General features: G+C 39.7%; 1 gene segment (V, D, J or C); it reads right to left on the bottom strand.

Moving 5' to 3' along the window:
- Positions 1 to 1026: 1026 nt before the first annotated feature.
- On the bottom strand, positions 1027 to 4733 carry LOC143133532 (T cell receptor alpha variable 14/delta variable 4-like). The segment is given in 3 exon segments: positions 1027 to 1376; positions 1652 to 1718; positions 4719 to 4733. Coding segments are annotated over 3 exon segments (432 nt in total).
- Positions 4734 to 15744: the final 11011 nt, after the last annotated feature.

Genomic DNA, 15744 nt, shown 5'->3' with positions numbered 1-15744 from the left:
AACGTTTCCACCCGGCTGGGTCTTCCTCAGGACATGACTCAACATTCATACCAAACCTTTCATGAATGTGGAAGACAGAATGACGACAACTTGTCAAAATAAAAGTCCAACAATCGCAAAGCAGCATTGCCGTTTTTGATCCAAACCTCTTACCTGATCACGTCACATCTGAGTCAATGGGTGCCAAAACTCCAGTGCCAAAAAGACAGAACATGGTCAAGCAAATCATTTTTGTTTCATAAAAATGTATTTGTTTTATAATACCTTGCAGATGATTTCTCATCTTTTGCTACTGGGAATGTCCAACCGTTCCAGTTTACGCAAATAGGCTACGGGTCAGCTGAATGTAGGCTAGTTTACCTCCCAGTGTTAAATTCAATGATTATGAATACTTCACAACTTGTATAGTAAAGTGACATTCGATGTAGACTTCAAAAGATATTCATGAAATATTTACAAAGGCTGGAGAGAAAAACGGCAATGCTGCTTTGCGATTGTTGGACTTTTATTTTGACAAGTTGTCATCGTTCTGTCTTCCACATTCATAAAAGGTTTGGTATGAATGTTGAGTCATGTCTCATGAAACAGTCATGAATGCTTTATGTGCAGTTTATGACAGCTGCTATGAATGTGTTATGAACTCACCCATCAAGTAAAGTGTTACCGAAACTTCTAAAGGATTTTTATATTATTTTACTGCAGAGTGAATTTGTGAAGAAAAAATCAGATTGTATGCTGTTCATCTCTTGGTTTGGCTGAATATAAGACATCTGAGAGGTCCAAAATCACTTAATCATAATGCATTTTGTAAAGGACAAGGAGTCTCATGTGTAATAATGTGTAATGTAAATTGGAAAACACCATTCATTGTAACAGATAGATGAAGTGGACAGTTATGAATAAAGAAATAAAATGACATTCTTGCTGCACAATGAACATATAAGAACATTCTGAATGTGTACAGGCCTTTCACAGCCCTGTCTGTATCTTCAAAATGCAATATGTTTTTTATGTCTTTGCCATCACCTAAAAGCTGTGAGGGTTTTTGTTGAGCGCAGCTGAGTTTCCTGACACTGTGGGCTCCATGGCACAGTAGTAAAGAGCAGAGTCTGACACATTAGCTGATGAGATCTCCAGGAACACTTGTCTTGCTGCCTTGGTATGTCTAATTGATATCCCAGGAACAGGAGGAGTTGCGTTGGTGATAACACCTTGATAATCCAGAATGAGAAACTCTGGCACAGACTGGGAGAACTGGCGATACCAGTGCAGACCATAAGCAGTTCCATTGTACCTGCAGGAGAGCTGAACATTTTCTCCTTCTGTAGCATAATTCTCTAAAGTGTCTGGAGCAATAGGGCTTCCAGTACTCCTACCTACAAATGAAGGGAAATTATTCAGTTTTGTGCAGGTAAGTGTATAAGATATCATACTGAAGAAAGTTGAAGACTTTAAAGATTATGTTTCTTACCTAGAATGGTTAAAAATAGTAGCAGTGCTACTGAGATCATCATGGTAGGGCACATGGTGTAGTTCATGTGGAGGCTGGTAAACAGTTTTGCTTGGAATCAGTTCTTCACTCAATCACTTTAATCTGATCTGTCACCATAATGCTGTTCATTGTTACTTCAATCCTCTACACATAGAAAACATCCCACCTGCTGCTGTGCTCCTCCTCTTAAGGGCTCAAACTTCAGCTCTGAGATTCTGACTGGAGACTAGATCACACCACACACCCAAACAGTGCACAGCATTTAAACGGTCACATGCCATGTAATTCCACTTAACTGGGAAATGTGAACTTTAAACTGGAATGTACTGCACACGAAAACAGTAAAATGACTTTGTACCTCATTCATTTATTATGTTGAGAAGAAATATCCCATGGATATTTACATGAAGTATTAGAGTAAGAAATGCCAGATGTGCTTTGTATAATGTATTGTCTGCTTGTCAGTATCGGAAAATAAGTCCTGACTTAAGGATGCTTTTTTTTACTTGTCTTTTTTACATTTTTTGGTCTCCATAAATGTTTTAACTGCACTTTCACTGTTGTATATTCTACTATGTTCTGCTCTGATAACCAGGGCTATAATGCAACATTGGGAAATGAATGGAACAGAATGTTACCTTCAGGGATGTAGTGGAGGCTAAACGCACTACACCCTTTACGCACCTCCTGAATTTCGGAAATAGCATTTACGCACCTCCTAATTGCGTTTATCCACCTCTAAATTGTGTTTATCCACCTCTGTTTATCCACCATAGCATATCATTATTAAACAATTCTAAATTAACCGTATATGCCATTTTACAATTGTCTACAGTTTTATATTGTTAGTTTCATGTTGCTGAACCTGGCCTGCGCAACACCGTTTATCCATATCGCCCTGCACATGCCCTGCATTATGGTGTCAGTGACCATTCGTATTGCGGCAGTCAGCAGGAAGCATCAAAGGTCACACGAGTAAACGAGTTTGGATAATCAATGTTTTTTTTTATGGATACACACCGATTTCTGAAGCATCAAGACAACATCCCTCCTCCTGATTGTGCAGAAAACAGCCTCGACTACAAGCCCAACGTGAGTGAGCTCCAGAAACAATACAATTGAGGTTAATTTGGTGCGCAGTAAATTCATGCCACAGGCACAGTGTTGAAATTATTAGGTTACTTCATACATGAATTTGCAAGTGCTAGCTACCATACCATAGAGGTGGAGTCCCCCCTCCCCTTTGCCCTTTTTGAAATGCTACTGGCACAAAGACTTAATATAAAGCTGTAGCCTAGCATTCAGACTGGACTCCTACACACTTAATGCATGCTAAATAAATTGTTTTATTTCATTATAGGTTTGTCTGTAAGATTTCATATTTCTTACTTTATATGGTGATTAGGCCATTCTGACATAGCCTACTGTCTACATCCTGACATTTCAGTTCTCTCTTTATTGTGATTTACTAAACTTCATAGACTTCTACCATATTTATTATGACTGCCGCGCAGCGAAGCGGCGGTCATATAGGTTTAGTCAGATTTTTTTTTTTCTTTTTTTTTTTTTTTTCTTTTTCGCATGTCCAAATTTCTGTCAATGATTCCCGGGACACTGAAAGACCGGGGTAGACGAAACTTGGTGGGCATGTAACCCCATATGGATAGCATGGAACCATCGTTTTTCGTTTTGATCTGTAGCCCCCCCGCTGGACTGCACCCCCCGAAAGGAGGGTAGGGCAGACACAGTTTTCTGTGAATATCTCGAGAACCGTAAGGTTTAGGAGGACCTTTTTTTTTTGTATGTTGATCTCAAGGGGCCATGTCAACCCATTCCATAACCACTCATTTCATGTATAGCGCCACCTAGTTAAACACAAAAAAGTAAAAATGAGGTGTTGTAATCGGAGGTATCTGTGACCTAACATAGTCAAAACTGCACGAAATTGGAAGTGTAGGATCATTTTGACACCCTCTGAATGCACGCCAAGTTTCGTGGAATTCCGTTCATGGGGGGCCACACAATAAATTAATTTATGTTACTATACACCAACTGGCCTGTAGGTGGCCGGAGACAGTTTTCTGTGAATATCTCGAGAACCGTAGGGCCTAGGAGGTCCACCTTTTTTTTGTATGTTGATCTCAAGGGGCCATGTCAACCCATCCCATTACCACTTATTTCATGTATAGCGCCACCTAGTTAAAAATTAAAAAGCAAAAAATTAGGTGTTTTCATCACAATATCTCTGGCTGACATGGTCAAAACTGCACGAAATTGAAAGTGTAGGATCATTATGACACCCTCCGAATGCATGCCAAGTTTTGTGTACTTTCGTTCATGGGGGGCCTTACAATAAAACAATTTATGTGTACATTTAGTGACGTACACCAACAAGGATTCCCGGGACACTGAAAGACCGGGGTACACAAAACTTGGTGGGCATGTACCCCCACATGGATAGCATGGAACTGTCATTTTTCGTTTTGATCTGTAGCCCCCCCACTGGACTGGACCCCCCGAAAGGAGGGTAGGCCAGACACAGTTCTCTGTGAATATCTTGAGAACTGTAGGGCCTAGGATGACCATTTTTTCCATATATTTGCCTCCAGGGGTCATGTTAGCCCAGTTCATGTGCACATATGTGCACAAACAGATACACACACACACACACATTCACAGTAATCATGACACATACTCACACAGTAGACATATGTACCCTTCCATTCACAGGCACATACGCAGGCACGCGCACACACACACACACACACACACACACACACACACACACACACACACACACACTCTCACACACACACACACACCCACACACATAACATAAACATAACACAAACAATCAAGAATTTCTCATAATTATGAACAGGCAAGATGGAGGTGGGGTTGTATAAAATGAATTTTACATGTGAAATCTATGAACTAATCATGTTTTGGTACTTGTTGTCTAGCAGATACCAGTGAGAATTGAGTGTGGATAATGCAATTTAGTGAGACAGTTAGAATCATATAGGCCTTTCAGCGTGATTTCTTTTTGTGGAAAAAATGTGCTGGACTGGGCGGCGGTCATATTTTGTACCGCTCTGCGGTACATCTAGTTCATTCTGGAGTTAACAATGAGCTTTGATTAAGGACATTAATAGTGATTGTGTGGCCTATGAGAGAACACCCAGGCCTAGGTCAGGATACACTGGTATACCGTGGTCTGCCTTACCGGTGACCGCGTCATGGTCTGCCTGATCACAGAATTTATACTTTACCCACCTCTTTTTTTACCACTACACCCCTGGTTACCTTCTCCTTTTGGGTTAAAGATCTGATTTGATTCATTGGGCTATTGGGCACCTTGAGGACACTCAACTCACAACCAAGTTGTTTCATACATGCCACAGTTTGAAGCCGATATCCACATGAAATGTTGTGTTTTGTGACACAATAAAGTATTGTTTAATAAACTAATACATGCTTTTTTTATTTGCATAAAATACTATTTTGCTGTTTATACACAGGAATTCACTGTGTTCATTTTGAAACTGCCCCTATAAGTCAATCATACATTTTTACAGAATAATATGCACTCTACATTGTACAGAGAATACAGCATCTGCATTAGATGTGGAAATAGGGTATCAAATGTCAAATACCTGGAAAATGAAAGTAAACATAGCCTGACAACACGGAGGCAGAAAAACCTTTGTTGTTATTGACTGAGGGATCTAAAACAGGTGATTGGTAAATTAACTGATTAGTCACAGACTGTGAGGTTTGTCTTGTAAAGTGCACAGCAGGTAGGTGGAGTCATCCAGTTTTGCCTAAGATGTCTGAATGGTGATCTTCATTACTGTAAAATATTTGCTATTTTCAATTTACTATACCTTGTGGAAATGTACCATATTATATTTTTTTACTATTGTATTTTATTGCAGAGTGAAGGGAGGTAAGGGAAATAAGCAGATTTGATGCTGTTTTTCAGCTGCTTTGGCTGAGCATGAGATTAACTAGGATGCCACCTTGTGGTGAAAACTTGAAGAACATTTTTATATTATTTTATTGCAGAGTGGAGGTTATTAGGCAGGTTTGTGAGTCATCTGCTTGATTTATTGCAAAATTGCCTAGATAGATAGATTAGCCTTTATTGTCTCAAACAGAGAAATTTGTCTTGGGCATTCAAGAAATAGGAAATCTGTTCACATACATTTACACAACCACACTTGTACACACCTATACAGGTGAACATTTATACATAAATGCATGTAGCAGCCCATGACATAAATACCTAAAAGAATCACCTACACCGCCCCCTCCCACCCCACCCCCACTCACACACACACAGGCACACAGCCAGCCACATGCGCAACCCCTCATAACTTTAGGTATCCTAATAATTCTACATTTGTTATAGGGTAAATAAAATGTCAGTTACACTTTACTTGAAGGTATCTGCATAAGAGTGACATGACACAGTCATCAAAGTGTCATAAACATTATAAATAATTCATAAACGTTTATGACATAACGCCTCTGTCATTAAGTGTCATTCGGTTTTTGTTATGACAAGTTAGGGTTAGGGTTAGGGTTCATGTGTCATGACAGTGTCATGTCACTCTTATGTAGATACCTTCAAGTAAAGTGTTACCAAAATGTCTAGGTTAATGTGTTATCATGTTATATAATGTTAAAATGTCATTCACTGTCAAATCCATCTACCAAAAAACAGAGAAATAAAAGAAAAGGCCCCACTGAGCAGAACATCACTGATGCTGGTGATTATTAAGGCCCATCTTTCCTACAGTTCACCTGTTTGTCTATCATTTGATAGAGCTACCTGGTTCTTAATAAGACAGAGTATCTCTCAGAGACAATTGGAAGCACATCATTATACACCAATGTTAAAATGAAAACCTGGGTACATGAATTATCATGAATTCATGCATGAATTAATTCATGATTTATGCATGACTTCATTCCTTTATATCTTACGAATCATCAAGAATTGACATGAGTTCATAGTCTCTCATTCATGACCTCATGCATGAATAACACATCAACTAAAGCATTAGGTATGATGGGTACATCATTATGATTTATGATTCCTTAAGCATGATCATCATGAATTTAAGGTTAATTGCTCATGAGTTAATCGTGTCTGTGGCCCCTCAGCTAAAGTGGTGAATAATGATGCGTTTAGAGAACTGCAAAGTTGTGTTCAAATCAGAATTTGAGCAGTGATGACCACATTTTTGGCAGAAAAATAAATAATCATGATCATGCTTAATCATAATTCATAATGATGTGCCCACCGTACCTAATACTTGGTAGGTGATGTGCTGTTCATGTATGAGGTCATGAATTACAGACTATGAACTCATGTCAATTTATGATGATTCATGAGATATTAAGGAATGAAGTAATACATAAATCATGAATTAATTAATGTACCCTTACCGTAAAGTGTTACCGAAAACTTTAAATCCCTTCATGAGACTTTTGTATCACTCTTGAGTCTTGTCTTTCTATGAGTATTGTGCTATTGCCATTCATCTTAGCTGTGAGGGTTTTTGTTGAGTGCTGCTGGGTTTCCTGACACTGTGGGCTGCAGGGCGCAGTAGTATACAGCAGAGTCTGAAACTTCAGCAGATGAGATCTTCAGAGAAACTTGCTTTGCTGTATTGTCATGTCTGATTGATATCCCAAGAACAGGAGGAGTTGCATTGATGATAGTGCCTTGATAATCCAGAATGAGAAACTGTGTCACAGACTGGGAGAACTGGCGATACCAGTGCAGACTGTCAGCGCTTCCATTGTACCTGCAGGAGAGCTGAACATTTTCTCCTTCTTTGGCATACTTCACTACAGTGTCTGGTACAATAGGGCTTTCAGTACTCTTACCTACAGATAAAGGGAACTGATTCAGTTATGCATACTACTACTAAAAAAAGCCTAGTTTGAAGTAATATTATTGAGTTTATATAACATACCCTAATTTTTAGATACAGCAAAATATAGAAGTGCTCTTACCCAAGATGGTTGAAAACAGTAGCAGTGCTACAGGAATCATTATGGTAATGTCCATAGTGTAGTTCATGAGGGAGGCTGGTATGCTGATCTGCTTGGATTCAGTTCTTCACCCTTAGACACTTCAATCTGATCTCATTATGATGCTGTCTGTTCAGCTCCTCCCCTAACTGGGCCTCAGAGCGCAGTAGTAGACAGCAGAGTCTGAGACTTCAGCAGATGAGATATTCAGATGAACCTGTTTAGAGCCTTTATTCACCTGTATTCAGGATGAGAAGTTGAGTCCACTTTGCGGTCACTGGATTCAAACAACATGATGATGAATTCTGGTTTAGATCCTGGATTCTGGCGATACCACTGCAGATTGTTCACATTCACAGCATTACTGTATGTGCAGGAGAGAGAAGCTGTTTCACCCTCTGAGACAAGGAGTTCTGTAGAGGCTGGAGTGATGTCATCTTGTAAACCCAGATCTGAAAAAGAAAGATTTTTACACTTAGAAGAAAAAACATTACACATATAAAATACAACAAACATATTTATTTTTGCAACCTTTTGTACATTTGAAACTCTAACCTGCTTGTGTTAGAAATACAACAAGAAGTAGCAGACTGGGGACAGTCATGATTTGTTGTTAATTTGTAGAATCCAAATCTCAACAAATGTAGCTCTCTTGTATTGGCTGTAAGTACAGTCATTCTAATCTTAAATATCTTCCCTAAGACTTCTCCTATGATAACTCTCGTCAGGATGTCCTGCTCTACAAAGAATCTGTGCCCAACTAATGGTAACAGAGCATGTTACTCTCTCATAATCTGTCTACAATTGCGTATCAATATTGAACCAGAGCCGCTGGTGTTTCAGATAGAACTCATTGAATGACTATCCTTTATATATTCTGTTCTCCATTTACACCATATCCTTAAGTGAGATTATTTGCTCCCATGAATTTCATAAGGATGATCAAAACAGTGTGTGGTTTTTGTATGAGAGCTGAGTGTGCAGCTGTCACTGTGGGCCTCAGAGCACAGTAGTACACAGCAGAGTCAGACACGTGCAGATCCTGGATGCTCAGAGGAATGGAGCTGGAGGAGAAGTTTAGTTTGGAGTGAAATCTCTCATTGAACTCAGCGCCATTATCTCCAGAGGAATATTTATCTCTTCTCAGCAGGTATCTGGGGAAATCATTTGGTCTTTGTATGTACCAGAAGAGATCTGGTGATCCACTACTAGCACTACTAGTTTTGTATCCACATCTGAGAGTCACTGATCCTCTTTCTGTGTAAACCATCTCCTGCTCAGGCTGTTCCACTGTGTCCTCTCCTCTACATTCTGTTGAAATAAAATCACATTGGTAAAATCAAAAATGAAATAAAATCAAATAGGTGCAGTAGGTTTGAGAGAATACATAAAATGGGATCAACTGAAAAAATAATAACTTGCATTTTACCAAAGCAATACAGCATCACAATCAAGATGCAACTTTGCATAAATGCCATGACTTTATTAAAGGTGACAGAAGGGTTTCAGGGTTATCTTCTATAGCTCCTGAAGTATGTATATTAAATGCATTCATCCTTTGAGGAGGTGCCTCTTATTGTGAACAAAAACATCAAGATGCTTCCACCTTGTGGTAGGTATTGACATAGTTCAATTTAAGGTCAGTGCATATGAATTTACAGTAAGTTGGTCCTTGTACATGATTTATTTACAGTTTATTTCATGACATAAGCGCCTTAAGACACTAAATAATGTAATCTTCTTATACGATAAGTCATGAACAAAATTCCATAACCATAACCATTATCCGAGTGCCATTTGTTGTGGTAATGAGCATTTTTCTCAATATTGTTCAAGTGTTGTCATGATGACAATCAGTAATAGTGTTGTGCATCTCCATGTGAAAACTACAGTATTCAGTGTTGCTGCTCATAGCTGCTTCTGAGTAGGTTGTGTAGACTTCACTGATGCAAAGCCTGCTGTGCGGATTCCTGCATGTCACATTATATACTGTATGACCCTCCCCCCAGCACTTTCATCCTGCCTGAGTAAAGCACAGTTCATCAGGTAACAGTATGCTGGGCACAATCTGGAATGTGGAATAAGAACATGAACACTGATAATATGCTTCAGAAACATGTGGACGCTGTAAAACAATGCATATCTCCTTATTCCAGACCATGAGCTGCCCAAATCTAGTCCTAGTCCAGTCAAATTGGCCAATAACAACAATTAACTTGAGTAATGTGTCTTGAAAAAAGTTGAGCTACTCGATGGATATTTTTTTATTTAGATACACGTGATGTTTTTGTACAGTGTTGTAGGGTTTCCTGTCACTGTGGGCTGCGAAGCGCAGTAGTAGACAGCAGAGTCTGAGACTTGAAGATTCCTGATTGTCAGTGGAACTATCTTTGTAGTTTTGTTGAGTTCAGCCAGAAATCTTGTTTCAAATTCCTTTTCTCCATCACCACCTCCAAATGAAAATCTTCTCAGCATATATTGAGGATGATCATTAGGTTTCTGTTTATACCAGAACAGGTAGGCATTAGTGGCAGCTGTGTCATAACTACAGCGGAGTGTCACCGTTCCTCCTTCTGGTCCAGTCTCAGACGTTGACGACTGGTCAACAGTGTCTTCTTTTCCTCTGCACACTGCAGATACATTCAGATACAGACCAGAAACCAAACAGCCAAACCAGCAGGAATGAGGTATTAGCACTCTGTGACTGTCTGCTCAGTTTCCAGTATCACCTTGTTCTATTAGAATATACAATACTAGGCTATGTGTACATAATTCCAAATACATGTATATTATTCAAATGTTAAATGCTTATAATCTGCAATTACATTTCTGCAAAAAAGCAAACCTGACATCCACTGACTACAGTTTGATGATGGATATTAGACAGAAAATAAATCATAATATAGCCGCAAGCGGCAATGGCGGGCCCGAGCACCTGCGGGCCGCAACCCGTGACATGTCGTAATCCAACAAAGCACCGACGTGGTGCGTTTGCGAAATGTACATATTTAATGCTTGTGCTAGTTGTTTTTGTATTTTATTTTCTGCCACATTTACTCGCTTGGCCAGGTGGGGGCGTAATGCAAGGCAGGCCCATTGGGTGTCATCATAATCATAATATATATTAACCTGAGAAATTTCAGACCATTCATTTTAAACAAAGAACATTTCTGATACACGTTTTGGTTGGCCAGATGGTGGCGCTATGTTAGGCATGAAAATTACACATGTGAATATCATCACAATAATGATATCCAAAATGTTTGTAAACTTTCAGATCAATCACTTAAGGCATTGTCCATTTCTGGCACATTTCCTGCTTGACCAGGTGGTGGCGCTATGCCAGGCAGGCCCATTGGGTGTCTGGATATCATCATAATCATAATATCTATTAACCTGAGAAGTTTCAGACCATTTATTCAAAGCATAGAGCATTTCTGGCACATTTCCTGCTTGGCCAGAAGGTGGCGCTATGCTAGGCCGGTGAATTACGCATGTGAATATCATCACAATAATGAAATCCAATATTTTATAAAGTTTCAGATCAATCACTTAAGGCATTGTCCATTTCTGACACATTTCCTGCTTGGCCAGGTGGTGGCGCTATGCCAGGCAGGCCCATTGGGTGTCTGGATATCATCATAATCATGATATCTATTAACCTGAGAAGTTTCAGACCATTCATTCAATGCACTGTGATTTATGACACATTTCCTGTTTATGTGGTGAGATATTAAAATCATATCAAATATATTACAACATTCAAAAATCCATTCACAATTTAACATCAGCGACATCTTGGCATAATGTTTGCCAAATTTCAAATGAATCTGACAAACCGTCTAGGAGGAGTATGTTCAAATTGATCATGTGACATCACTATAATTGTCATTCTTTCTGTTGCCAGTTGGTGGCGCTATGGCAAACATGCATTATGGGCATGTGAATATTATCATTAACATGGTCTTCAATGACCTGTGAAATTTAAAACATTTCAAGCCATGCATGGTGAATTATGACACATTTATTGCTTATGTGGAAGGGTATTAAAATTAATAATTTCACCATTTCGTCAAATTACAACATATCAAAAAAAGGCTTCAAAATTTATAATCAGGAACATCTCGGCGTCATGTATACCAACTTTGACATGAATCGGATCAACCGTCTAGGAGGAGTACGTTAAAATTGATCATGTCCACAACGCACAAAATATCAAATACCTCACTTCCTGTGGGCGTGGCTAATGGCATGTTAATACAAAAGTCGTTTGTTTTTGGGAGTTAAATACACCCACCAAATTTGGTGTGTGTATCTAAAACTATATGCCAACCACAAGTCACTGTGACGTAAGGGGGCGCTATGGAGTTCCTGGGCAACGCCCGGTGCCAAGCTTTTATCCCTGTCTATTCACTGTACCACTTGATGTGTTTGCTAAATTTCATGCGTTTTCGACCATGTTAACCACCTCAAAATATATACCAACCACGGAATCAGTCACCTAAGGGGGCGCTAGCGAGTCCCTGGGCCACTCCCGGGGGCAAGCTCTTGTACCAAACAGCGTTGCGTGCCACCTGACATGTGTGGCAAATTTCAAGCATTTTCGACCATGTTAACCACCTCAAAAACAGGAAAGCAAAAAAGTGGAATAACAATAATAATAATAATAATAATCCTTACAAAAACAATAGGGCCTTGCGCCCTTCGGTGCTCGGGCCCTAAATATAGCCGCAAGCGGCAATGGCGGGCCCGAGCACCTGCGGGCCGCAACCCGTGACATGTCGGAATCCAACAAAGCACTGACGTGGTGCGTTTGTGAAACGTACATATTTGATGCGTGTGCTAGTTGTTTTTGTATTTTATTTTCTGCCACATTTACTCGCTTGGCCAGGTGGGGGCGTAATGCAAGGCAGGCCCATTGGGTGTCATCATAATCATAATATATATTAACCTGAGAAATTTCATACCATTAATTTTAAGCAAAGAACATTTCTGATACACTTTTTGGTTGGCCAGATGGTGGCGCTATGTTAAGCATGAAAATTACACATGTGAATATCATCACAATAATGATATCCAAAATTTGTGTAAACTTTCAGATCAATCACTTAAGGCATTGCCCATTTCTGGCACATTTACTGCTTGACCAGGTGGTGGCGCTATGCCAGGCAGGCCTATTGGGTGTCTGGATATCATCATAATCATAATATCTATTAACCTGAGAAGTTTCAGACCATTTATTCAAAGCATAGAGCATTTCTGGCACATTTCCTTCTTGGCCAGAAGGTGGCGCTATGCTAGGCCGGTGAATTACGCATGTGAATATCATCACAATAATGATATCCAATATTTTATAAAGTTTCAGATCAATCACTTAAGGCATTGTCCATTTCTGGCACATTTCCTGCTTGGCCAGGTGGTGGCGCTATGCCAGGCAGGCCCATTGGGTGTCTGGATATCATCATAATCATGATATCTATTAACCTGAGAAGTTTCAGACCATTCATTCAATGCACTGTGATTTATGACACATTTCCTGTTTATGTGGTGAGATATTAAAATCATATCAAATATATTACAACATTCAAAAATCCATTCACAATTTAACATCAGCGACATCTTGGCATGATGTTTGCCAAATTTCAAATTAATCTGACAAACCGTCTAGGAGGAGTATGTTCAAATTGATCATCTGAAGTCAGTGTAATTGTCATTCTTTCTGTTGCCAGTTGGTGGCGCTATAGCAAACATGCGTTATGGGCATGTGAATATTATCATTAACATGGTATTCAATGACCTGTTAAATTTTAAACATTTCAAGCCATGCACGATGAATTATGACACATTTACTGTTTGTGTGGAAGGGTATTAAAATTCATAATTTCGCCATTTCGTCAAATTACAACATATCAAAAAAAGGCTTCACAATTTATAATCAGGAACATCTCGACGTCACGTATACCAACTTTGACATGAATCGGATCAACCGTCTAGGAGGAGTACGTTAAAATTGATCATGTCCACAACGCACAAAATCTCAATTACCTCACTTCCTGTGGGCGTGGCTAATGGCATGTTAATACAAAAGTTGTTTGTTTTTGGGAGTTACATACACCCACCAAATTTGGTGTGTGTAGCTAAAACTATATGCCAACCACAAGTCACAGTGGCATAAGGGGGCGCTATGGAGTTCCTGTGCAACGCCCGGTGCCAAGCTTTTATCCCTGTCTATTCACTGTGTCACTTGATGTGTGTGCTAAATTTCATGCGTTTTCGACCATGTTAACCACCTCAAAATATATGCCAACCACGGGATCAGTCACCTAAGGGGGCGCTAGCGAGTCTCTGGGCCACACCCGAGGTCAAGCTCTTGTACCTAACTGCGTTGCGTGACACCTGACGTGTGTGCCAAATTTCAAGAATTTTCGACCATGTTAACCACCTCAAAAACAGGAAAGCAAAAAAGTGGAATAACAATAATAATAATAATAATAATAATAATCCTTACAAAAACAATAGGGCCTTGCGCCCTTCGGTGCTCGGGCCCTAATAATAATAATAATAATAATCCTTACAAAAACAATAGGGCCTTGCGCCCTTCGGTGCTCGGGCCCTAAATATCAATATCATACCAAAAACTGTTGTTGCAATAACAAGAGAGACCTTCAGCCAGTGATGCATGATGACAAACTGTGGTGATTTTGATATAGAAATGAAGATCTCACTTTCTCTCTCTCTCTCTCTCTCTCTCTGACAATTCAAGGAGGAGCTTACGGTATATCGAAGTGGTGAAATGACTGTTGTGACAAGTATGAAATGCAGAAACTTAAGAATGAGCAGGCAAATGGTTGTGAGCACCTACATGAAATGTATGGCTGGATGGTCAGAGAGAAGTGGCACTGAGATTAGCAATGAATCTCCTCTTGAACTGGTCATCATTATCCCCAGCGTCAGAGTAGCCTACCATCTCAGTTTGTATGAAGGAAGTCCAGGCTCCTTGTGTTGGTACCAGCTGTCTGTGTAATGTGTCCTCAGCTCTGCATTGTACAGAGAATACATCTACATTAGATATGGACATAGGATATGAAATAAATACCAAACACTTGAAAAGAATGAAAGTAAATATAGCCTGGCAACACAGAGCCAGAAAAGTTACAGTCAGGCGACCCTACCACCGTTAATGAAATAAGAGGAAACTAACTTTTCCTGTAATGTTTATTTGATTTGTTTCCTGAAGGATCTAAAACGTAGCCTGGAAAATCCAGACCCTGGTAATCTAGACAGATTAAGGGTCTGGCCACGAACAATGTGGCCCAACTCAAGGGGCGGCACCATGCATTTGAAAATCTCACTGCACGCAATTGGATAACACTAGACCAATGTTTACTCTGAATGATTCCGGACTTCGACACAATTGACACTACGATCAATGTTCCCAACGTTGCAGCAACGTTGCATCAGTTTAGCTTGCCTCTGGCCCGCCTATATCCTACGATTTGATTGGTTCCACAGGATGCAAGGGGGAAAAGTAACGTGCATCATTGCTCATTGCCAGAGTGTCTCACAGAGACAATTCCATTGTGCTCTTGCGAGAACTCTGGATTTCCAGGGTATCTAAAGCGTATTAGTAGTAAAGTCTCAGATGTATTATGATGCCACATCGTGGTGAAAACATGCAATGCATCTTTATTGTCTTGGTGTCAGGTTTATTTGCATCTTTATTGTCAGGTGAAGGAAATAAGCAGATATGGTGCTGTTCATCAGTTGGTTGGACTGAATATGAGACATCTGCCTCATCCAAAATCACATAATCATTCAGTATTTGGTCTAGAATTAAAATGTGAAGATAAATATGTAATTATAATGTAATGTAAAACACTATTCACTGTCAAACATCTACCAAGAAAATGCAGAGAAATCATCAGCATTATTAAGGCCCACCTCCCCAACAGTTCACCTGTTTTTCTATCATTTGATAGAGCTACCTGGTCCTTAAATAGTCTCTCTCATAGTCAGATGGAAGCATAGACATCATTATTATGTTTAGCCCCCGACAGCTTTTTGCTGTATCCATCCTTTTCCATAGACGAAAACTCACTACTCGTACCTGCTCACTCAGCGTTCACGGCGCCCCCACTCCCTTTTCTATGTCAAAATTCTATGATGGAATCTTATGAGATAGGGCGCCTACTCTAGCCTGTTAG

Source organism: Alosa pseudoharengus, unplaced genomic scaffold (assembly GCF_046254945.1).
Source record: "Alosa pseudoharengus isolate Yale_2024_CS ecotype anadromous, Long Island Sound unplaced genomic scaffold, YU_APseudo_1.1 YU_APseudo_1.1_scf_2, whole genome shotgun sequence".
NCBI classification, from domain to species: domain Eukaryota; kingdom Metazoa; phylum Chordata; class Actinopteri; order Clupeiformes; family Clupeidae; genus Alosa; species Alosa pseudoharengus.
The sequence above is the reverse complement of the archived record's forward strand: the minus strand, read 5'-3'. Positions and strand labels throughout refer to the sequence as shown.